The following is a 27,006-nucleotide window of genomic DNA, read 5'->3' as shown; positions in this document are numbered from 1 at the left end:
CTGTACCTGGGGTGGTGGGAGAGGGAAGTTGTCTTCAGCGAAAGCAATGAACAATATACTGATCATATATTGTTATGGGTGAGATATATAGATGATCTCCTCATCCTATGGGAGGGAGATCAAGCTTTGTTTATTGAATTGATTTCCATCCTTAACAATAACCATCTCAACCTGCATTTGACATATGAGATGAGCAAAGAGGGAGTCAATTACTTAGACTTACGTATCTCAATTGAAGAAGATGGCTCACTTGCAACGGACCTCTTCCGTAAAGAAACGGCAACCAACTCTTTGTTGCACAACACCAGCTCTCATTTTCCGCCAGTCATCAAAGGGCTCCCTAAGGGCGAATTCCTTAGAACAAAAAGGAACTGCTCTAAGGCTGACACTTTTAAGAAAAGAGCCAGTGAACTCAGCTCTCGTCTAACAGACAGAGGATACAGCAAGAGAAGTGTACGAAAGGCCTTTAATGACACTAGGGATTATAGGAGAGAACACCTCCTGGTTCCTAAACAACCTACCAATACTGCTTCAGATGACAATACTGTACGCTTCATTGGCACTTTCTGCCAGGAGTGGAGACAGGTACAGAATATCCTGAACAGACACCTACACGTTCTCAAAACCGATCCAGATCTGGCTGATATCCTGGATGATAGAGTGCAACTAAGCTGGCGCAGAAGCCGAAATCTACAGGACATTCTGGTCCAAAGCCACATGGAGAAAGTCAACAAACCAATACATCAAAAGAAAGGCTCATTTAAATGTGGGTCATGTAAAGCCTGCTCAACCATGATTACGAAATATGAATACATGGACAGATATGGACATACGAGCAAAATCAAGCAATATATCAATTGCAACACAGTGGGAGTGGTATACCACCTGGAATGTCCTTGTCATAAAGAATATATCGGCAAGACCATAAGACCATTGAAAAAGAGGATCCTTGAACATCTTGCAAGCATTAGGAATGCCGAGAGGGACAAACGGGCGTTGAAAGTCCTAACCCCCATTGCCAGGCACTTCTACAAATACCATCAAAGCCAACCCACAGGCCTACAAGCCTATGGCATACTCCAGGTGGACCTGGGTATCAGGAGAGGAGACCTGGATACGGAACTCTTAAAACGGGAAACCCGGATGATCTTCATGATGGACACCATGGTACCCAGGGGTCTTAACGAGGAGAACAGCTACTCCGCATTTCTATGAATCTCTGAGTTACTCCTTGACTCCTAGCTCTACACTTACTCAATTGTGTCCCAGATGCGTATGGTGTATAATTGGCACATATGTACAGTAGCAGATCGATATGGACAGTCTATTACTTACCTTTGGGAAACAAACGTCCCCGACTGTCCTAATCCAGACTATAGAAAGATGCGCGGTGTATATTTCATATCTGATGTGTGCACAGAGAGCACCCTGTTACAAATATAGTACTACTTACCCTGGGGAGATAAAGGTCCTTGGCCACTGTAACCCAGACGATAGCAGATGTACATCCCTGACATAATTATATTACAGATGTGGAGCCTGTATATTTGTTACATGCTAGCTGAGCTATGCATCCACACATCTATTAATTAAGCAAATCTGACATTTTAGATATCATCAGGTGAATACTTCGTTATGATCACTTATCACCCATTAACATTATTTCAATAGACACAGTAGTCTAATATGTTCTAATTATTCATGAGTTTCTGTCCCAGCATAATATCACTTGTCTTCCATATTTTATCTTTGCAATTATTTTCACCCATTTCCACACATATATCTTATTCACATTATTCTGACTTTATGTCTATCCACGTCTCTTCTCATCACCTAATATGGTGACTAGTATTCACATATATATCCCCAGCTTTTATTCCAAGCTGTCACTCTTTATTATACCCCAGTCAAGGGGGCACATGATCACAGTGGTTATTCGTTGTGTGTTTTTCACTTTTTTGCTATCTTTTTAGTGTTTTCCCACGTTTGCAGTTGAGCTTTTAAACAACGTCCCACTATTATGTGCAATTGCTTACACATAGCTTTTCATTTATCATATCTTCCCCCTGTAGAGTCGACACACTATAAACTCCATGTCGACTTGGCAGAAGGCACAGGTACACATATCCCCTTCCCTCCTAGTGGAGAGGCAGATTACTCCGAGTATATGCAAATTCTTCACCTGTCACAACATTTGACAGCTATTTTCGTCTATTACGTATAGATGTGGACTCAGCTAAAATCCGATTGTTCATGCAGGCCTCACTGCTCCTATATATTATACATACCTTTGGATCAGTGTTCATATACAGAACTACTCCGTTTTCAGATTTAATTATACAAACAATGTCCCCCTTTTACAAATCATGGTGACACTATGACAGGACAGGTGTGTACACACCCACAACGCTCCCATTGGCTGGGAGTTATACACAGACAGACAATGTACCCAATCATGAATTACCAGACGTCCAAAGCAGCAGGGTAACGGGTTGCCACGGCAACCGCATATACAATACATCAGCGCAGAGACGCCGGAGACGCGTGAACGTCACGACGTCCCGGCATTAGGAGTAGACATTCTCCTGCCCGGACGGCTGCCGCGGCAACGACTGTAAACATCCGCCGATCACCGCAGCAACGGAGTTATACATCCTGCTGCTGAGACACGGCGATGACGCGCTAGCGCCTCCCTCTGGCTACACACCCACTAATACAGGATCCTCACTGGCTATACACTGATGACATCACTGGACACTGACAAACGCCCCAGCCTCAATAGAGGAGGGTGTCTAATGCACAACATTGATTGGTCCTCTGCTCAAACCATGCGTTTTTGGCGCCAAAACAGTGTATGCTGTGATTGGCCAGAGTATCATACACAGGGTATTTAAACCTTTACAGTCCTCAAGGCAGGTTGGCCCTGAGGAAGCTTGACTGCGAAGCGCGCCGGCTAGCGGTGTGCAGGCAGTATTGACTTGCTGATAGTTTTATTATTTTTCATACAATGCATTTTGATTGATGTGAAGCGGTGCACGGTACTTGATAGCCCTTATTAGGGCTCCCACCTGCTGGTGTGCTCAGACTAGGGGCTCCCTGGACGGGACTCTAGTTCATTGGGGTATGATTGTGGCTGGGTGATACACCTAACCCCGCCACACCCCCACTAACCTCCGACGGCACACTGATTCATGTGTGTGTAGGTCTCTCTTACACTGTACAGAGCAGACGGATCGGAAAGCTAGAATTATTCTAGCCATTTGTGTCAGTGTTCAATATTGCCTGTGATTAGCATAAACACGGCAACTGAGTTAGTGTAACCGAGCCACCAACCAGTGCTACACATAACAGAGGCTACTAGTGAGACTCTTTGAGTAGAACTATATTCTATTTATCTTTATTCAATTACCAGATACATAACTGGTCTAATATCCTAGTAGTCCTACGCACTGCCATCCTTGCAGTTATAATAAAAATTTTGAATATTCCAGCTACTATCAGCAAATCCCTGCTTGCCACCCCCGTTTTTATGTGTGTTTACCCACCCTTGTTCGTTATATGGTTTTAAATTTACGCAGCCTTTTACAAATAAATGTAATTAAAAGTTATGTTTTAGATTCTATTAGGTGCACCTAGCAAAAGGACATTCTTCTCTTTTTTTCTAAATGTCCATTTATCTTGTCCTGAGGTAGCACACCCCTACTAACATCTTGTCAGATTATTGGTACACAGGGGTCCACTACACACTGCAGTCCTGTGCGATCACCCCAAAAACCCCTCCCTTTCTGGCTGGACAGATGTCAAGCAGGAGGACGAAATATTCAAGGAGATTCAGAACATAACTGCTCAAAAGACATTTTTGCACTGATACCAGACAGCTTCTCTAAATACCCTGATGGTGGTATTTTTAGTTTTTTTGGTTTTAGTTGGGAGGAGGTTGAACAGAGCTCCCACTGGCCAATTACCAATTAAGCTAACTGCTATCACCAGAGGTTGAAATATGCCAGGAATAGTTAGAAGGGTATATATTATACTAAGGTACCCTGTTTACAAACAAGGGCATGAGAGCACACACCACAAAATATAACCACATACAGAAAATTGATAATTAACATATGACATTCTATAAACATATGCAATCATGTAAGGTAAAATGGATTATTACATATAAATGACAAATATTATTAAATCTTCTAAAGAGGCTTATCTGAGATGGTTTCCATTGCAATTACAAAAAAGGGCAGTTATCAATTGTCCATTACATTCTACAAAGCAAGTAGCATTCCTACAGGGGGCAGGTTGTCATTGTAGGGATAAACAATTAGATTCTCATCACTTATATCAGAAATACTATATTTACATACAGACTAATTAGTCACTATCACACAAATTGAAACTTCTAATTGTAGAAATAAAACATTATATTTATGTTTAATATATAAATGTAATTGAACACCACATGAAAAAAAATGTACTCAGGTGTTTTTGTCCTCCACATAAAATTTAATTATACAAATATTCAATGAATCGTAGGTGCAACTTGCAAGATGTTCTACTCCTTTTTTGCCAAAAGCAAAAAATCTGTTGCTTCTTTGTAAAGACACTTAACATGCAGCAAAACCAGTGATTTAAACAAAAGACGCAGTTGTCAGATACATTTAAATGAAGTGAGGCTTTTTATGAAAAAAAAAAGAACTATTATTATTTTTAGCGGGGTTCTTTACGTATCTTACTGACATTAAAATAAATACAGAATTAAAAAAGAAATAAAGATAAAAACAGCGTCAGCTATATAACTCATATCCAGTGAAATATAGGTCTGTAGTCCAGCATAACTTTTTTATTTAGCAACAAAAAATATGTGGCATTGTTTGGCCACTGCCACCGCATTATGACTCTTATCGTATTTGAACATGACACACGGCTCTGCTAAACTGTATCTCTCATGTTGTATGATTTGGCTACAAGTATGCCATCTGCCTTCTTACAGATATACAGAGTGTACTGCCACTGGCATTGTGTCAATCTGTGTTTTGCCAATTGCTTAAGAAGCATCTGACAATACTGTTACTGCTGTTTTGAAAATCTTGTTGTGTTACAGATGGATGCATTTGCATAATGTTGCTTTGGAAAATATGCCCATCTTTTTATGCAATCAACTAGGTACAATGCATATTCAAATGTACAGTAACTGGGATATCACTCACCTGGTCTTCCAACATGGCTTAACAAAACTGAAGGGTTAACGCCTCTCTCAATTAGGGGTACATTTACTAAGATGGGATGCCCATAGCAATCAATGAGATTGTACCTATTTATTTAGCACCTTCTAGAAGATAAAAGGACTACATCCTCTCTTAAATAGAACACACGTCTTAGTAAATGTACCCCTTAGACAGGAGGAATAAATCAAAACAGTGTACAGTAAAAACAAGCCCCTCTCTCTCTTCCTTACTTTTTTTTAATACTATAGGGGGTATCCAATTACCCCCTATATTAATTTGTTGAGCTATAAAGGTAGTCATAATCAGTTGTATCCAATTATAGCCCACGTTTATCGGCCAACAAATGTTGAATTTTGGGGTGATAATACATGGACTGTGGGATTAGTATCTTGACCCATGTGTTATCGCAGAAAAACAGGGTCAACATCTCACTTCCCATGGCCATCCAGAGCCACCATAGAAAATGATTATCAGGTGGGTTCCGTGACCACCATTGTGTATTTGTATGCAGCTGCTTTGATCTACGAAGCAGCCAGTTGATGCTTCAATAGAAATCCAGGTGTTTGTGTCATTGGCATATTTTTGTTGTATATGGGATTGCAGCTGTGAATGCGTTAGCATACAACTCTACATCAGACACCCCCCTCCCCCCAGAAGAGTGGACAAATCACAGCCCCCTTCCTGCAGCCACCTGCACCAAACTGCAAAAGTGGGAGGTCCAATGAGCTGATGAGTCAATTTGTGCTGAATTCCATCATTGTGGCCCTGGCCCCACATACCAATGCCAGAAATAGGAGCATTGCATAGTAATCAACCTCTACGCCCCCACACCACCCACCTTGGATCACGTTGTGTCACCTATTGCACCTGGTAGCCAGAAGTATAATAAGTATGCCTTATGGGGCATACACACTAGATGATATAGTTAACAATATGCACAATAATGGCCATCGTTAATAACATTTGGTGCATATTGTTTAGTGTGTAATCACTACTGTATATCAATAGTGATGTGGGCTCCACCGGGATGTTAGCGATGTCCTCCACATGCAGGATGAAGGAGGGTATCTCCAAACCCCCCACCCCCGCAAACGCACACCTTCAGCACTGTGACCTTGCTGCTTACCGTCACCAACGAGGTTGTCAGGTACACATTACAATCTAATGTTTAGGGATTTCAGGGCGGGAAAAAGGGGATGGAGCAATACAATTATAGTTTATTTTCCCTTGCACATGTCCTCGAAATGTGGTCCATGCAAAAGCAACAATCCAAAGTTGATGCACTGCACTATCCATTTTTTCCAAACACATAGAGCCCTATGAAGTTAAATTACTCTGTTTACTAATTGCAGGGTTTGAATTGGTTATTAAAAGTGTATGCTAATGATTTAAAAAGCTTTTATACCATCTGGAGGAGTGAGTTCATATAGTTGTGAACTTGAACTGAGATAGTAGTGGCTTCTACTGTAGCATTTTCTGATATGATGTTGAATTTCCATCTCCAGTGTACTATTATTAAACCAAAAAGACTTTTTCTTTTACGCTAAATAAAACTAAGCCAACAGCTGTGCTTTATGGAAGCTGGTTCTGTAAGAGAAAGGGCACTTATAATAAGCCAGCTGCATGGGCAGCGTCGGACTGGCCCGGCGGTGAACCGGGGAAATCCCCGGTGGGCCCTGCCGATTTGTAGCCACGCCCTCTTTGGCATGTGGGCGTGGCTACCCAGTCCCTCACTGTCCGCCGCTGCCGCCGCTTCAGAGGGGAGGGAAGGAGAGCGCTCAGCACAGGGCGCCGCGCATATCTCCTAGCCCTTCCCCTTCACTCTGTCACTGTCCATGCTGCGGGACCGTGAGCCAATCACAGATCGCGCATAGAAACAGTGAGGGGGAAGGAGATATGCGCCCTGTGCTGAGCGGCGCGCTCCCCTCCCCTCCCCTCTGAAGCGGCGTGGTAGCGCGTAGCGGTGGCATTGGCAGCAGGACTCAGAGACAGCAGGCCAGGGGGACACCGGACTGGGGTGTGAGCAGGAGGACATGTACTGCGCTCCACCCCACGTCCCCCCGCACAGCAGCAGCAGATGGGGAGACAGCAACAATGGTGAGTTGCTGATCGGAATATCTGGCACTGTGGGGCATATGTGTCTCTGGCACTGTGGGGGATTATCTGGCATTGTGGGGGTATATGTGTCTCTGGCACTATGGGGGGATATCTGGCACTGTGGGGGCATATGTGTATCTGGCACTGTGGGGGCATATCTGGCACTGGGGGCATATCTGGCATTGTGGGGGCATATGTGTATCTGGCACTATGGGGGGATATCTGGCACTGTGGGGGCATATGTGTATCTGGCACTGTGGGGGCATATCTGGCACTGGGGGCATATCTGGCATTGTGGGGGCATATGTGTATCTGGCACTATGGGGGGATATCTGGCACTGTGGGGGCATATGTGTATCTGGCACTATGGGGGGATATCTGGCACTGTGGGGGCATATGTGTATCTGGCACTATGGGGGGATATCTGGCACTGTGGGGGCATATGTGTATCTGGCACTATGGGGGGATATCTGGCACTGTGGGGGCATATGTGTATCTGGCACTGTGGGGGCATATCTGGCATTGTGGGGGCATATGTGTATCTGGCACTATGGGGCGATATCTGGCACTGTGGGGGCATATGTGTATCTGGCACTATGGGGGGATATCTGGCACTGTGGGGGCATATGTGTATCTGGCACTGTGGGGGCATATCTGGCATTGTGGGGGCATATGTGTATCTGGCACTGGGGGCATATCTGGCATTGTGGGGGCATTTGTGTATCTGGCACTGTGGGGGCATATGTGTCTCTGGCACTGTGGGGGCATATGTGTTTCTGGCACTGTGGGGGAATATCTGGCACTGGGGACATCATTGTGCAGTGTAATGGGCATCATGGTATGGGGCGTAATGGGCATTATGGTGTGGGGAGCATTGGGTTATTGCCATCACAGTGTGGGGTGTAATGGGCATCAAGGTGTGCGACATAATGTGTAATTAGCATCACAGTGTGAGGTGTATTGAGTAATTAGCATTGCGGTGTTGGGCGTAATGTGTAACTGGCATCACGGTGTGCAGCATAATGTGTAATTGGCATTGCGGCATGTGGCTTTATATGTAATGGGTATTACAAAGTTTGCTAAAATGTGCAATCTGCAAGTACGTAATACAATCATAGTACAGGCCACGCCCCCTTATGATAGACCACACCCCTAAATTTTCAGCACAAGCATTACCTCTTCTAGATAGTTAGGGAGGGTGTGTGTGTTTGGCCCTTATTCTAGTTCATTCTTTCTGACAAAATCCTTCTTAAAAGTACAAAACCATGTGCACTGCAGATGGGGTAGATGTAACATGTGCAGAGAAATTTAGATTTGTTTGAGTTATATTGTTTCTGTGCAGGGTAAATACTGACTGCTTTATTTTTACACTGCAATATAGATCTCACTTTGAAGTAAAACCCAACCCAAATCTAACTCTCTCTGCACAAGTTACATCTGCCCCACCTGCAGTGCACATGGTTTTGTCCATATAAGAAGGATTTTGTCATAAAGAGTGAACTAGAATAAGGCCCTGTGTGTGACACTGCGAATTCCTACACCGGGTGACACCAACCCTAGTGACGCCACTGCTCACATTGATGACCACACCTACCAGTGGCTGACGACACCCCTTCAGTGGGCCCCTGCGGCTATATTTCCCTGGTGGGCCCTAAATGCCCCAGTCCGACACTGTGCATGGGTCTATGTTATGGATTTGTTTTCTTAAAAAAAAAAACTCTGGTGAATTAGAGTAGCTTGGTTTCTAGAGAGAAAAATTTTATTCAGCTCATCAATAAAGCTGCATTGTTTTTCTTACTTGTTCTGAAGTCAAAACAGAATGTTTTCCAATGGGGAAGGGATTCTTCAGCTCTCACCAAAAGGAGAGACTCAGGTACAGTAACTTAATGAGAGTGCAGCCTCGTACATGCATGCAGCGAGGGATACGAGTACTTGGGAATCCCATTCCCTTGCATACCAATCCAGCCGTCCGATTTTTTTTTTTATTAAATTGAAGAACTCTGCATGCTCCTTATAGCTTACACTGAGATACTAGTTGCCATCAATGTCAACAGTTCAAATGACCATTGATGGTAGCTCACTATGTGATGTACCATCGATAGTTATAACTATCAATGGCCATCACCTGTAAAGTGTAACATTGGGCACACCCTACCATTAACCACTTTTACAGTGTACAAGATTGCTGTCATTGCATTAGTCTTGCCTAATGTCCTGCAATGATATCTTCTCTACCAACACGGTTCCATTGGGCCTCAGTTTCTGCTTCCTGGTGTGGTTCAGTAGCTGCCATAGCTTTCCCAGATGCCAAGCTTTGGTAGTCTCTGGTCTCTGTCTTCTGAGATACCTCAGCGGCTGACTATTGGTTTATGTCATGCCATGCAACCAGATCCTGCAGAAATGGGAAGTCACGGCCCAGGATTAACGGATAAAGTGGTCTAGAGGTGACCATGGCTACTTCCATTAATGGCTGACCTTGTATGGTCAGGGGTAAGTACACACATGGGCACTCATCAATATCACCATGGATACACAACACCGTTGACTTCCAGAGGAACCGCATTGGCAGTGTCAAGAGTCCGGGGCTGATTATGCTGTTGAGCCTTTTGCTGCCCATACACGGTGCGATGTACACAATTACACTATCTGCCACTTGCTCCTGCTTTGTGTTAATTGTTATACAGCTATCTGGAATACACATCCAGAACCACATAAATAGTTTAAAAAGTTAGTTTAACACATACAGCAAGCATTTGGGGCCAAAGAACATTTATATGCTCAACATATAACAGACTTCTCTAGTACACAGGAGAATGAGTCCTCTCCAGCCCTGGCTTATTTGTTAAAATTAGATCTTCACAGAATGAAGTAATAGTGGCCCTTATTCTGATCGGTGCGGCTGGATCCGATTATGCGGCCAGGACCGTGCATGCGAAACCCCGCCTTCCATAAGGATCGCCAACTCCGTCCGTACGCGGTAAGAAGCTGGCCGAACGGACCGCACGTGTATTTTTCACGGACTACGCCTCCTCCATCTAAGGGAACCTCCCCCATCATTCGATGGTCGCAGACCATCGAATGCAGGACCGAGTGCTCCACCAGCTCCCGCAACCTCAGACCACACGGACATTTTTCCGTGCAAAAGCAGGGATCTGGGTGGGCAGCTGACATCCGGCGATGTCATATGTCCGCCCCCTACAAGTGCGTCACGGCCGCATTACCATACGTACGCCCAGCGTTTGCATGGGAACGCCCATGAAACGCGGGGCGTATGCATATGGTAATGAGCCCAAATAGCCCTTCACGCCCCTCTCCACCCCCTGTTCGGAGTGTTCACATTTCATGCGGGATTTGGCCGTACGCCCCGCTCGCACATGCGCAGAGACGCCTCTGCACATGCGCAGACACAAAACATCGGCGGCACGAACGCACGCGGATATATCCGCACCGACCAGAATAAGGGCCAGTGTGAGGAGGGTTTGTTGTTAAAACATTTACAGAACAATGGAAATACAGTACAAGTTGGGCAAACGCTTGTCTCATTACAGGATGCTTTCTTTGAAGAACGGGATGTGTTCATGTTGTCATCAAGAAGAAGATTGGCGGCACTATGCCGACACCCTTAAAATCCAGTTTAAAGTATTGTAAGTGTTGGCAGTATAACAGTGAACATGCATATTTACCATCATGTTTATGCTGCTGAAGCTAGTACAATGCTTTATGCTGCATTTTAAACTTGTTGCAATAGTGTTGCTGACATTACAGACCCATTAATCTTCTGCTTGTCGACTTAAAGATCAAAATAACATAAGCTGTATATTGCTAAACTATAAGTGTTTTGATGTAACAGTGTCCAAGTTTGCCGGGGGTGTGGGTCTTTTTTTAGAGCTGCAATGATTACAAGCCATTGTTTTGCATTGTAAATGATTGCCACCTTAAAGAAATGACAGATTTCGTCCGGCATCTCTGGCGGACTCGGACGCTATTAAATACTGATAAATAGTGTAGTATAGCCATAAAGAATGGTCACTAAGGAGGAAGAACAATTAGGCAAGTGTCAGTTTTAGCCACAGATATGAAGAAAAAATTAATCTCATGTGGCTACGAAAGGGAGAAACTTGAAAAGGAAATAGAGTCGTTAAAAACCAATGATACCTCAGATCATATAACACGGAGTCAAAGGGGGACAAAAAAGGAGAATTTCGCCTTTGCTTTTGTGTCCACATATACACAGGAACACAAAAGGATCGAAAAAATATTTAAAAAACACTGGAAAGTGCTATCATGCGATCCGATTCTGAAAGGCCTTATACCAGAGATCCCAAAACATATATACCGTAAGGCTCCGAACATTAGATCAGCACTAGTAAAAAGTGCATATACCTCTAAACCACCCATGTCAAGAATTAATACCAAGGGTTTTTTCAGATGTGGGAGTTGTGTGGGGTGCAGAAATATAAAAAACAAGGGTACTAGTAAAATCACAGAATACGTGATAAATGATTACAAAATAGAAATCAAAGATTTCATCACTTGCAACGTAAAAAATGTGATATATACTATAGAGTGTAGTTGCAACAAACACTATATAGGCCGCATAACTAGGGCTTTAAAAACCCGATTGGGGGAGCATATCCGAAACATAAAAAAATGTTTTTGAATCCCATGCATTATCAGCGCATTTTAAAAGTACACACAATTGCTCCCCAGCAGAAATTGTTTCTTTTTGCGGCCTTAGAGTAACAAAGAAAAATCTAAGATATAATGATACCACAATTCCTCTAGCAAAAATGGAGATGAATCTTATTTTTAATTGCAACACCCTCATACCGGGAGGATTGAACAGTGACTTTGAGCTTAAGTGGTTTTTATAGCCAGCCAAAGGTCACTGTTCAACAATCACCCTCCAGTTACCCACAGAAACCACTATGAAGTCAATAGTCTACCCACATGACCACCGTACTAATGATGTTTATATGTTTAATATAATAATGCTCTACTAATGGTCATAATTGTTAACTCTATTTTTCTTGTTTTTTTTCGGTCTTTTGGGGCTAGAAAAGATTGCGTCGCCATGGCAACATATATGGCACAATCCACAGAAGCCGTTCCTCGTATTGTGCGGCTCAAATACAAGCCGCTTCCGCCCTTTGCGGTTCAAACACCGGAAGTGACGGCACGGTCAGAGGCGTAGCTAGGGCGGAGCCGGTGGAGCACCAGCTCCGGGCGCAGACATGTCATCTGGCGCCGGAGCTCTGCCGCCGGCTCCCCCGCCCTGCTCGCCCGCTCGCTCCCCCGGCATCAGTCTGCACTCTGCAGTTACTTAAATCCCGGCGGCATACGGCGCCATGACGTCATGGCGCCGTATGCCTGCCTCCAGCGTCCCAAACCGGCGCATGCGCGATGTGAGAGCGCTCGCCGAGTTTTAAATTTCCCCACTGATTGATGCCGGGCAGCCGCCCGCGGCCAGTCTGTAGTATCATCCCCCGGCAAATCCGCCCATCTATGTGTGGCTGCCAGGTCATACTCTGTGTGCCGCTGCTGCCGCGTCTCTCATCTACTGTATGTGTGCAGGCAGCAGCCGCTCAGGACAAGGAGACAGCTGTCTCATGTCTGCACTTTGCACTGCGCACGGACGGCCCATTTAAACACTTGGTATAGTGTTTCTGGGCGTCGTGTTATAATGACGCTGTACTGCACTTTGCAGTGTGGGTTCTTCCCTTCTGCCACCACCGAGGAGCTTCAGGCTAGCAGCAGGAGAAAAACAGCTCGCCCGCAGCTCCACTGCTGTCCCTAAAGGCTGTCACTGTGGCTGTGGTGAGTCCCTCCTGGTCCTGGCTGGCAACTTCACCATACATTTTTATTTATACTGATTTTATATGTATACTTTTTTATATATATATATATATATATATATATATATATATATATATATTTGCTGTGCGCATGGGTGACCGGGCCATGTTGTGATTATACACTGAGAGCAGCCTGTGGGGTCCTGTTATTATTATTATTATTATTAACGAGCAAGGTCAGTCCCCCTTTTTGCAAGCGCAGGGGGGGGGGGGGGGGAGGGGCGCGAAACATGCGCTTGCTCCAGGCACCGTGGAACCAAGTTACACCACTGGGCACGGTAATACCATCTGACCCCCCGAAGCTTCCGTAGTCTGCGGTCCAGCGACCGGAAGTCTGACGGCGGGGATACCGGACCCAGCTACAAATCCAAATCACGGTGATCATATCTATTTGGGTGACAGGATCTGTATATGATTAGAGAGCCCGGAATCCAATCGTGTGCCTCATATATCTTGGGCATCTCCACACGCTGGCAGTGAGTTCAACTTCTACAAATTCCTTTAAAAACCGGAAGTGACATATATGTTGCCATGGAGACCGTTTATGCCAATTACGATGAAAGTTGCCTATATAGAATTTATGGACTTATTACACGAATTCCTGCACTTTGGACTTTTTAAATAATGTTTATAGCATGTATTGTATTTTTAATTATCATGTACACTTGTTTTGAATGATGAATTGTAACATAAGTGACCTCACTTCCTGTGTACTCTGATAGGCTGCTCTCAGTATAAAAGATGGACACTCACCCTCCACAGATATGTCCTGAAAAAGGTCGTTCTTTGGGGACTTATTGTGGATAGTCCTTTGGATGTATTGGGGTCCTTTCATTGTTGGGATGAAGGATTTTTATCTTTTTGCTATTGTACAATAAATAATTTTTGAAGATACTTTTTGCTGGAATATTTTGGAGACCCATATTGGCAACAGTGATCCCCATCTAAGGATAAAAGATACCATTACATGTGCTGAAATACTCTCATAGTTGTGAGTTGGGTACGCAAACATAGCCTTTCCAGAAACCTTATTTTCCTGGTATATATTTCCACTTTCTTAAACACGAGTGAAGTCACGGTGGAGGGAACCTATCCTCTACAAAAAAAGATACCTTTACGGATGTTCTTTCGCACAACCAAGTGTGAGTTATGGTACGATATGAGTACCCTTTGGTCACGCTAATATAAATAAAAATACACAGTCACTTGCAAATATTCCATATAAATTACCTCTAATTTAAAGAGGTACATTAACATTCACAATTCAATCTGACACAACTTTTGTTATATTGTTTTATTCATCACTACACCATCTGGAGAGAAATATGGTCCATTGATTGAAGTTGAGCCCCACTAAAAAAAGAACACGCTACATGTATAAAGATACATCTTTCCACGTGAGTTGGGGTACGCAAATATACCATTGGTCTCCACATGAAAATTCTCGTTTGAGTAAAGAAACCTTTATATGTGTACCTTACTTTAACTTTGGGTGAGTAAGGTACGATCCAAGCACCTTTCTTTACCTGATAATTCAAGTCACAGGGTGTTGACCTCTTGATACACAGTGAACACAGTATAAACCTATATATTGTATTCTTTCCTCCTCACGCTTATCGACGAAAATCGAGGAATATACCGGAAAAAGGAGAGACTGGAAGAAAAAAAAATGCTACGTGCCTTTACGCTGCCCTGCCTACCGTAAGTAGGGTACGCCTACCCATCTTTCATAAAACATCCATCGCTTTGTTTTAGTCTGTCTCTGGGATGGCCATATCTAATCACCAACTTCCTCTCTAAATTTTTCCCATATGGTTGAGAAACTTTTGTGGAGAACACAAGAAGACTCAGAAACTACAATCCACTTTGCGCCCGTGGTTGGAAATCCCCATTAGTGTATATTGTTCTGTATTTTGGGTTATTGGGTGATAACTGGGGGTCAGTACAGTCCATAGGCAGCATAGCGCCACCACAGGTCATATCCTATAAACTCCATAGTTGAAGTGTCAGTTTAGTTGCAGGAGAGAATATATTCCTTTGAAGACATAGATGAACTTAAATGGCATGATTCTGTGCTACCCATAAATGGATAATATTCATAAATAAGATACAGCTATAGCCAGTCTGTACTAAAAATCTACCATTTCTTTAAAGGATAGGAGCTTTTAAAAAATGCATTGTATAGGAAAATGGAAAATGCATTCAACATGGTTAATGTGTCTGCATAATTTCTATATTGTGTATTTAATTGTGACTGTATCTGCATACAAAATGTGATGTTTTCCTGCCAAAGAATGTAAAATTTTTTGGTATGAAAATACAGCATAAGCCACCACACACTCTTTAACCCAATCCCCTGACTCCTGAGAAACTAGCCAATGGGAGTCCGGAGGAGGGCTTACAAAGAGTGTGTAATGGCTTATGCTGATTCCCAGATGCCAAATGGTGCCCTATGTATCCCTGGATCCATCCAGCACATATATTACATACTTAATAACATGTATGTTTTTATATGTGCATAGCAGTGGCGGATTTTACCTATAGGCTGCAGGACTGTAACCAGGGCATAAAGTGGTCATGCAGAGGTTGGGGAGCTCATTTCTCTATGCCACCTAATTACACCCCCTCTCCCCATTAGGCAGAGACAGGGCCAGTGGTAGGGTTTTTGGCATCCCCCTACAAACTAGAATGCTTTTCTATAAGAATTACTGTGCAGGGCCAATTTGGAGGTTAAAATGTTCCACCTCACCATTAGAGGTGGTGGAACTCAGTTCCCCTTCACTTTAACCCCTGACTGTAACCCTCCCAGTAAAATCCGCCCACCCTTCTTAGCATTAGTGAAGCCAGATGCAGTCTGTGAGATTGCACTGGTTTTACTGTGACTGATATTGGCTTCCTATTGGAAGTCCTGCAATCACCCGCAGTAAAGGCAGTCCTAATCAGAGGTGTTTTCTCCCTCCGGTGACTACCAGTCCGGGCTGTGGGAAGTCACTTCCTGCCTTACTGTGTAACTCTAGCTGGCTTCTATGGGCTGCAGCTGATGCAGCCCATATAATCCAGGCTTTTGTGCATCAGCAGTACAGTCGCCAATACTGTGCATGCACCGGGCCCAGCTCCTATCAATGCTTTGTACAGGCGGAGGGACCCTGGATTGCAGCGCAGATGTGGTGGGGGAGACCCGGCAGCATGGCCAGTGCCAACTCCTCATCCTGCTGTTAGGTATGACCAGCTGCTGGTGCTTAGTGATTTCCCCCTGCACTACATAGTCAGCTTCAGTAGCTACCAAGTATATCCCTGTATACAGAACACAGGTTTACATTTTTAAGTAATTTTCAGGCCACCAGTATTTGACAGGGTGTGAGCAAGGATCGTAATAGTTTGTGCAGTCCCTTGGAATATGCTGGGCTGGATGTACAGGTATGTGTGCTTCATGCTGTGTGTGCTGTACCATGGCTCCTCCGGGTACTCTGTTTAAAATACGCCACTTATGGGGATAGCTCTCAATAGGAGATCATGCATGGTTTGGTATGTTATAGGGGTAAATCTCTGTTCTACATATGCCTAATGTGGGTTCAGTATGATTTACCAACATTCAAATACAGAAGGTCAAGCATTGGACAACAGTCAAAATATAGACATGTTCAAAATGCCAACATTCATTATGCCAACACTGTTACAATGCCGGCACAGTGAAAATGCCGACATCTCAAAAAGTCAACATGTTTGTTTTTGTATCTGTATTAACATAGGTCGACATGGACACCGTATAACTGCACAGCGGGCCCTCACATGGTTCGCTGCACTTGCTATGCTTTGGACATGGTGCCTTGATACACTCGGCACACTACAATCTAACACTATACTCACTTTGAATGTGAAAAAGTCAGTTGCAAAGAAAAAATCATTTAAAACACATCAACTCTTTTTTGATATGCATTGGATGCGTGCTGCTTTTTTCTTCTTTTTTTCTATTAGATGCGCGTTGCATTTTTCTTATTTTTTACGCTTTTTGGTAGGGTTGACATTTTTAATGTCGCCATTTTGACCGTGTCTACATTTTTGACCATGTCAGCATTTTGTTGTGAGATCATGATATCAGGGATATCAAACATGTGAGAAATCCTGATTTACTGTTTCTAACCAAATAAATTATTGGTATTTGAGAGTCAGGGATTTTTAACATGCTCCATTTTCCCTGACAGATCGCAAAATATTGATATACAGAGATCTGCATTTTTGAACATCAGAAGTTTGGTTTGGAGCCAGAAGAACGAGTAAACTCTGCAGCTTTCTGAATATGTTCCTATGTGATGATTTATTGCTTTTATCATATTACATAGTATTATTATTATTATTATTATTATTATTATTATGTATAGAGAAAAGAAACAATACATAGCTTGGCACATTAACAACCAGAAAGTAAAGTTAAAATAAAAACAAAAAGGTAAAAACTTCAATAATCAGATAAGCTGACACAAGACATTCTCATGGGTAGACATGTTCGAAAATTCAAATAGGATTTCAATTGGAACGATGGCTACAAACATGTTCACAGCATATTCTTGAATAGTCCACCGTTGAACCACAAACCACAGCATTTAGTTGCAATTGAGATCTACAAATGTATTAAATTTGTTCAATTTTAAACTACCAATTTAAAAATAATGTTAAATAACAAGTATTTAAATTTTTAGTTTTTCTCGATCCCTTTTGTTTCACGCGTGAACTGACTGGAGCATGATTTAACATGGTCACCTGTTCAACTTTAATGGATTTGCAGTAGCTCCATTTTCTTAATCAATCTAAAATTTGAGAAATTCTGGCAAAACTGAATTTTGAGACGTTCCAGCACTTCTGGTGATGAAACATGTTTTTGCAATATACTTTGTCATTCAAATAATGTTACTGTATGACTTACATTCATTCTGCTGAAGAGGATTTGATGACTCTGAGGGGGGTCGTGCCGAATGAAGCGCAGATCTATTTCTGTCCTTTTCTCCTTTATTTTTCCGAGTGTTATTTGAGTCTGATTTCTCTGTAACATAAAAAGACTAATGTGAAAATACTGTATAGCAAGGACACCCACGAACACCAGCTAAAAGACCATATACTGTCTTGTTATAAGAGAGCTAATAGAATTCTCTTATGCACTTTGCACTTTTTCTAAAAAGAACCTAAAATGTAAATCACTACTGGGATAGGGTATGAAGATGTTTTGATTATCTTCTGACAAATAATAACAAACCCATCAAGTATGCCAGAGGACCGACAAATGCATTATTCTTACTGGGATATACATGATTTACATGTTTTGACAAAAACACCTAACATTTTTTTCTTGATAAAAGGAACATCGGATAAAAGTAACTTGATCTAAAAATGTAATAAAAAAGTTTACAGTATATGACCCCCCACTGCGCTGCTAGTTGCTAATAAATGTGTATTTTAGAAGTTCCCTGCCGCTACCCTCTGTGTTTGTAAATACAACAAGCATTCCACAATGCCAATTATTTCATTAGCCTAATGAGAGTATTAAGGAACATTTTTAATTAGCAGGAAAAGCCAAGGACATGTATTCCGTGCATCTTCTTCTACTGGATTACTACATTCTTAGTTCAAAAGGAATTTCTGAACCTATGCCTATGCCATGAATGATAAGTAGTTAAACCTTTGCTGGCCTTCTCCGGTGGTCTAATAATAACAGGTATAGAGATCTCTGGTTTAAGTTCTGCTTGCTTGTTGTCTTTCATTTTATCTTCTGTTTCAGGTTTGGATTCTGGTCTTTCATCACAAGGTAAGCTAAATTCGGGAACTATTCTTTTTAAGAAATCCCAGACTTCAGTGAGATAGTCATCTCTGAAACAAAAGAAAATATTACAGTTCTGTAGAAAAATATCAATATACCTGTAACCTGCAAACGAGCTTTATCCTATGCAGTAAAACCACATAGAGCTTGATTCAGTTGCACGCTAATGTTGATGTGGATAGGATTTTTTACTCAGAGGATGTGCCAAAATATCTTCACAACATTACAGATTAATAGAACTTGAAAGCACTGTCCAAATATGAACGGTGAGCTGGTTTCTTGATCCAACTGTGGGGCAGATTTATTAAGCTCGGTGAAGTAAAAACGTGGATGGCACTTTATGACCGGCCAATCAGCTCTACATGTCAAGTTACGGGCTGGGTTTTAAAAATGACAGTTAAGAACTGACTGACTGGTGAAAATTACCAGCCACTGTTTCACTTCACTTCACCGAGTTTAATGAATATGCCTGTGCATCCAGTGGGATGTACAAAGAGACAGATGGATTTAACTTGTTAGTATACACAATACATAACGTGCTTCATGGAACAGAAGGGTAATACGGACCTTCGGTATAAACCCTATGTGCACATAAAAGTTTCTTTGGGTTTAGGTTCCTGAAAGTCGGAAAAGACGTGGGTTGGCGAATCCGTGTCTTTTTGGTCTGAACGTCAGCTAATTCAACAATTAAAGGTCCTTACACACTGGGCAATTTTGAGTTGAAAGCAGCTCACTATTACCATTTGAGCTGCTTTCAGCTTAAAAGCAAGTGTGTATGGCCCGGCAATGAGCAGTGTTTGCTGATGCGCACTCCTGCAAAAATCGCTTGCAGTGTCGAAAATCTAGGGGTTTTCAGCCCAGCGATTTTCAGCATTATCTCTGGGCATACATGCTGGGCAAAAGCTCCTAGTGTGTATGCACATTTAGCTTCCAATCCGACAATGCAGATCCAACTTTTAAACAAGTTGGATCTGCAGCGATATTGGAAATTACGCTCAGCATTGAATACACCCCATAATTGGAAAAAACAACAGATCCTAATTGTGGGTGTCTCAGTGCTCAGACCCTCCACTGAAAAGTGAAGTACAAAGGGAGGGCTGGAATTGGAATTTGCACATTTCCACAACCGCTGAGATGACTGCTGCATTACCACCTCACTCTGAATAATATCCCATATCATTAATACAACTGACAATAAAAAATAATGAATAACATTTAACATTTAGAATAACATTTGCTCTACTTACTGAAGTGGTATCACCTCTGGAAGCCATCCAGTTAGTGCATGAAGGACAGTAAACTCTCCTAGTTCCCGCTTTGCAAATCCATTCGTACTAGGTTCAAAAGAGGAATAGCAAGCAGCGTAAATAATATGAAAAGCTAATTGACAGGTTAGAAAGTAGGGTCAAAAGTAGATAAAAAAATAATATTTGATATTTACAATTGTTAAAGGGGTTAAATAAACTGATTAACAAGATGTATAGGTATATTTTAAGGTGAGAATAAATTCCAGGCTGACTTTGAAAAGTTCTTAGACAAACTGTATGTGTAAAGTGATTTTATGACGAGAAGAATTAAAAGAATACAAGAATACAACATACAGTAAGATTGCTATGAATGTGCAAATGTAGTAAAAAAGAATAATTTTATATTTATCTGTTTCCTTTGTCTAATGTTGGGTGTTGGATTCAGACACAGGTTCATCAACAGCACAATCTTCTTGCAACGGTATGCAGTGATTAGGTAGACAAGTTTCTAGGTTGACAGTCAAAAGGTCGACCACAATTGGTGGACAGACAGAAGGTTGACACATGAAAAGGGTCAGCATGCATGTCGAAATGAGTTTTTCGTAATTTTTTTCCCCTGTTCATACTTTACCATCCCAGTGTGCATAGAGGGAGAATATAATAGTGCCCAGATGCATACCAAAAAACTGACCTGTGCTCTTCAAACTACTACAGGATCCTGTACCTACAGTATGCAATACAAATATACCTGAACTCCCTGCTTTATTCAGTGTATATGTTTGCTACCTAACGGCACTATGCAGCACCATTTTACCATTGTGCCTTGTCTACCCAGTTCTCACTGAGTGAAGATATCATGAGTTCCTGACCTGTTCTTAAACAGCAAGATTGTGGGCAGCGCAATGTTTTCTTCATCCTGGTGTATGCTCAGGGCCACTGGAGGGCGGTACTGAGCCGCCGAGGTACCATAGAGAGGTACCAGAAAGAAGGGAGCGGGGAGCAGGTGTCTGTAATCCTCCTCCCCCTCCCCGACCCCCATCCCGCCCCTTAATCAACGCTGCCCCCCCCCCCCCCGCGGCGCCTACCGCCTGCTCCCCGCTGGGGGGATTTCAGGGTGGCAGTATCACCCGCCGCAGTATCGCCCGCACCCCTCCCATGCCACATCGCAGTATCGCCCCCCCCCCCCGTGCCGCAGTATCATCTGCAACCTCTGCCCCCCCCCCCCCGCGGGCGGCGCAGGGTTTTTTGCCTGGGGCGGGCGGGGGGCTTGCACCGGCCCTGTGTATGCTACCTTTCTTTTTTTCATTTTCTCCTGAAGTTACTCCAGCATTGAGAAGGGATACGGTCACTGGATAGACAAGCATTAGGTCGACATGAGCCAGAAGCATGGCGAGTGCAGCCAGCCATGTGAGGGGACACGGTGCATTTTTAATGTGTCCATGTCGACACTGTTGCCATTTGGGACAAAATAAAGATGTGAAAAACCCCATGTCAACCTTTTGACAGTTGACCTTCCCCATGTCGACCTAATGACCCTGTTGGCATAACCCCATGTCGACCTTCTGTCATGTCGACCTTGATGCATGTTAATCTTGTGGTGTCGAGCTAATGCTTGTCTGTTCAATGATCCCATTCCATTGAGACTACCAATCCTGGTGTACAATTATCCAGCTACTGTATTCAAATTCAATTCTGTTGTTTAAATAATCCAGATATTCTGTTCAATTTCAGGGTCCTGCTATCCAGTTATTCTGGTTCAATCCCTGTGCTCAGCTATCTAGCTATTTAAATTCAAACTTGGTACGTATCTAAATCATCCAGCTACTCAGATTATAACGCAGTGTCCAGCTATCCAGATACAGTATTCTGGGTCAATCCTGGTGTACAACTATCCAGCTACTCTGATTCAATCCCTGTGCCCAGCAATCTAGCTATTCCAGTTCAATCTCTGGGGGTTATTCTGGTTTACTCCTTCTGGCAAATTCCTTCTTAAATGGACAAAACCATGTGCACTGCAGGGGGGTAGATGTAAAATGTGCAGAGAGAATTAGATTTGGGTGAGTTATTTTGTTTCTGTGCAGGGAAAATATTGACTGCTTTATTTTTACACTGCAATATAGATCTCACTTTGAAGTAAAACCCCACCCAAATCTAACTCTCTCTGCACAAATAACATCTACCCCACCTGCAGTGCACATGGTTTTGTCCATTTGAGAAGGAATTTGCCAGAAGGCTTACATTTTCCAGGTACTCCGTTTATAACCTGGTGTCCACCTACAGTATTCCAGTTTGATACCGGTGTCTAATACGCCTGTCAGATCGCAATGCCATCTGTGACCGGGATCTGGCGCTTCCACGATAAACTTGCAACTGTGTACACCTTCTGAGGAAACCTTTGGATACATTTAAACGGAGAAACGCGTCAAGGACTGAGCCCCACCACCTTGATCCCCCCGAGCAGCTTTTATTAAAATTATCAGCTTTCTCCAACTAATTCATCACGCCAATTTGTGTTTGCTGGCAGAGCTTCACTCAGCAGGAACTACCAGACATCACCTTACCATCCACCAGCGCCCATTGGCGGGCCGAAGAGCGGCGCTGAGGGCAGCCCGCTGCAGACGGAGCACAGAGAGAGTCATCTAAAGCCAGCGCCGGTCATCCACCCTGACGCGTGGCACCAAAGTCCGTGTCTGCAGCCGGCGCCTTGGTGATTCAGGGCTGGAACTTGAAACAACAGGACCCGGTAAGCTTCGGGTCTTTACCTGAGACTGAGTTACACTGTCCACTCTTGTGGAACTACAGGTACATTCATGCCCATCTAAACTATCCAATCTGCTTAAACAAATCTGGCGATATTCTGTCCACTCTCCCATTGACAATATTGGAACGGACATATAGTAATATATTGTGAAGTGGATACTATTTTACTTTTGGAGAAAGAACTGAGATATTATCCGTCCTTTATGAGCCTGGACAAATAAATATAAGGACATTGCCGAGGGGTCTTAACAAAGAATATAAGCTGCTTTTTCAAGGTTGTTTGCTATTAAATGTATTTTTAATTGATTGCATTTTAGTAATAAATAAATATAATTATTGGTATACGTGCGCTCTCTTTGGTTCTATTACATTGTATATTTCTTGACTTCCAGTGTCAATTCTGGGAGCAGCACAAATATACCAGTTTGAATTATAGAGCACTCTGTAGGATTTAATTATTTGAACAACATATAGAGATTATCAATATTTTTTTGCGCCTGATTTGTATATTTCTTTATGCACTTGACATGGATATCGCTGGGATAGATGCCTTGGTGGATGTAGTGTTGGAACATACTCCTCACCTCTATCTAGGTAAAGTACCACCGGACACTGATCTGTTTCAAACTTGCTAGATATGGAGAGAGGGAATTGTGAAGACAGAGATTGGAGTTAGGAGCAGACAGGGACTGGGGGTGGGGTGGACAGTTTAAGGGCTAAAAACTATCACAGCTCAAAGTGAAAGTACATTGCAGAATATGTCATTTTGACTGGCTTTTAACTAGCAGTGTACTACTTGCATAAAGGAGTGCAATCATTTTAAAGTGACAATATAAGAATAAAATATAAATATAAAATATAAAATGAATAAAAACAAAATACCACAAATTCCTGATGATAACAGCAGAGTTTACTATAAGTAATTTTCCAAAGTGGAGTCTTAAGGATAGGTAATTATGAGGCACTAAATATTCAATATGTCCTTGGTGACAATATAATTGCTGCACTTGTCAATAGAAATTAGAAGCTCTGTAAATTCGCCATGCTCATGTCAATGATATGATTCCAATTACCAACCATAAATTTGTATTTTAAACTGTTGCCACTTTAGCCATGCGCTAAGCTCCACCTCTCCAAGGGCCAGATGCACTAAGCTTCAAAAAGTGATAAAATGGAGAGTGATAAACAGCCAGCCAATCAGCTCCTGCCTGATATTTTTCAAACACAGTCTGTGACATGGCAGGTAGGAGCTGATTGGCTGGCTGTTTATCACTCTCCATTTTAACACTTTTGAAGCATAGTGCATCTGGCCCCCATTATTAAGCAGGAGCTGATGTCTACATAAACAAGATTTATGTTATAGGTAATAGACCAACAAGCAAAACCGCCTACTGTAGGGAAACTAAGCCTGAATATTGGAAAAGGGTAAACTCCAAGCAAGTCAGATTAAATGTTCTCAATAAATGTTTTCTGTCCTAATGAACTGAGGGATTGCTAATTTCACATGTATTAGCAATAACATATGATGCAATTTTACTTAATACTGGGAAAGTTGCAATACAGAACAGTCTAGGTAAAAATCTATAAGCAATCAATACATATCTCAGTGTTGTTTTTCTAATCCAGCAAGTACACCATTAAACTAGTCCGTAACAAAATATTGACGTTCAGTGTTCTTTTATTACATTGTAAATTAGAAGCGCTACACAGGATGAGCACCAATCATAGTAACCACTTAATATAATACATTTACTTTAATAGTTGCAAATTAGAGATCAAGAAAAAGAACACTTTACTATGGTTCTGGTATGTTCTATTCATGTATTCATTTTAAATGTTAAATCAATGCAGCATAAACAGCACTGTTGCTTGTCAATGAGTCATACACTTAAGCGGATATTTCTTAAAATGTGCATTTACCCATAGCAACTAAACAGTAATTAGCTTAAACATCAGTGATGCATTTCTATATATTTTTGGAGTGCTTGTTCTTTTAAGAGTGTTGATTATCGGGTTTCATTTTCTGATCTTCATTTTCTATTTGTTATACTTTCTTGAGATGAAATGATCTGACCTTTTCTGATGTTCAGGATGTGTAGATGGTGATAAATTAAGTGGAAAATCATGGCTTACTTGCAAAATGTGAATATTATAGAACAAATCTGTGATTTTCACAAATGTTGCTTAGTTTTGAAACAAGGATTCCCAGGGCTTTCCAGATTAATATACTGTAGTTAGTACAACATGGAAGATTGCGTTGTACATATTTGGGCTTATGCTAAATTGGACGCAAGCCGTATCTAACCGCAAATGTAAATTGCATTCTAATATGTAGACCTCCCTGCAGATCCAAAATGCATCTAGCTCCGCATACTTTACCTACTGTAGCACATTATTACTACAGCTGGCAACAGAAACAGATGTGCCTAGAATACCATGAGTTGCAGCTTCATATGATAGTCTTAAATGGTTAAACATCAGTACTCAATACATATGAATTGGGCATAACAGCCTACCGTAGGTACTTGCCTAGGAATGGATAATATACTCCCTGTTGGTATGCCACCCATGTGGGATTGCTCTGGAAAGTTTGGTTATCCACCAGTCTGGATGGGTGTAGCTATGTCTCCTGCTGGGGACTGCAGTATTCATTAGAAAAATGTATAGAACATTTATCTAAATCTATTTTTTTATAGGAGGTTACTGTATTCTCAAATGTTGACCCAAACCGAGCATAAGGTGTTATTCTATTTATAGTAACTATATAAAAAAAATGTGGATGCATTAATGGAAAACATATTGTATAACTAATGCAAAATCATGCGTATGTATTTTTATTTGTCTGCACATCTTCAGCAAAAAATAAATAGAAATTCTGTATAATAAAATGTCCTTGCTATATGCACACAGCTGAGGCAGCCATTTTGATGTGAAACCAATATTTAACCTACCGGCTCACTAGGAACCAGTTCTATGACAGACATGGGACACAAATTGATAGTCTGTATTTCCATAGAAATTGGTTCAGCAGACAAAATGTTATAGCAAATGACAGGAACCTTTTAATGGCAGGAGCTATGCTGTTTTCTCAGCCAAGTTAAAATACATTTTCAGTCACGGAACAGTGCCCATAAATGTAACATTTTCATAGAAAACAATAATTTATTGTCTTTGCCAAGCAATATATTATACCCAAAGCTTCCCTAAGACATTTGAATATTCTTGTTTTTAAAAGCAAGTAGTTTCAGACGATTTTCATGGTAAAGGATACATAGGGATGAGAGATGAATGAGCAAAAAATGTGTCATACCATAAGCATAAAAGAGGCCCAATCATCTTCTATACTACTTTGGGAAATATATCATTTAGTATCACATAGTTGCTTTTCAGTTTATCAGATTACATGAGGTAGGAACTAAACAATATTAACATGAAATCAAGATGCAGAGAGCTCATTTTAAGATAAAAAATATCTGGTGGGTGACACAAGGAATGCACACCCTAATTCCAAATATAATGAGAGGTGCTATCATGCTGAGACTTGTATTTCAACAAGAAAAAATGCAGATGCCCACGCTATAGTACCAAGCACCACTAATAAGAATAATTATAATAAATGGCACAATCAAACACGAGCACAATGCAAAAAACACAGGCACTGACGAAGCTCCTCCTGCGAAACAGCTGTTTGATCTATGACCTAGCTAAGTCACACATGCGTCAGACACCGGGATCCGGGCACACCAGCCATCGGCAACTCACCCCTCACCTCGGAGACTGCTGGTTATTGAGACAGAAATGTGCTGGCTGAGAAGACAGAAAAGTACTGTCTAGGGAGATGGGCTGGCTATTGAGACAGAAGGATATTCGTAGGGGAGACAGAAGGGTGCTGGCAGGGGAGACAGAAGGGTGCTGTCTGAGGAGATGAGCTAGCTATTGAAACAACAGTGTGCTGGCTGGGAAGTAACATAGGGGGGTGAGGCTTTGAGACAGAAGGTAGCTGGTTGGCCCGG

General features: G+C 42.1%; 1 protein-coding gene across 3 annotated transcripts in view; it reads right to left on the bottom strand.

Annotated features, from left to right (window-relative positions):
• The window catches only part of ADGB (androglobin), a 282,215-nt gene that overhangs the window by 190,095 nt on the left and 65,114 nt on the right, over window positions 1-27,006 (bottom strand). For all 3 annotated transcript variants that reach the window (XM_083176187.1, XM_083176188.1, XM_083176189.1), the window contains 3 exons: window positions 20,234-20,320; window positions 18,849-19,036; window positions 18,099-18,215 (listed from right to left, as the gene is read on the bottom strand). In XM_083176187.1, coding sequence (XP_083032313.1) covers window positions 18,099-18,215; window positions 18,849-19,036; window positions 20,234-20,320 — 392 coding nt within the window. The remainder of the gene's footprint in view (window positions 1-18,098; window positions 18,216-18,848; window positions 19,037-20,233; window positions 20,321-27,006) is intronic.

Source organism: Crinia signifera, chromosome 3 (genome assembly GCF_055691185.1).
Source record: "Crinia signifera chromosome 3, ASM5569118v1, whole genome shotgun sequence".
Lineage (NCBI taxonomy): Eukaryota > Metazoa > Chordata > Amphibia > Anura > Myobatrachidae > Crinia > Crinia signifera.
Note: the sequence above shows the minus strand (reverse complement) of the source record. Positions and strands in the feature narration are given on the sequence as shown.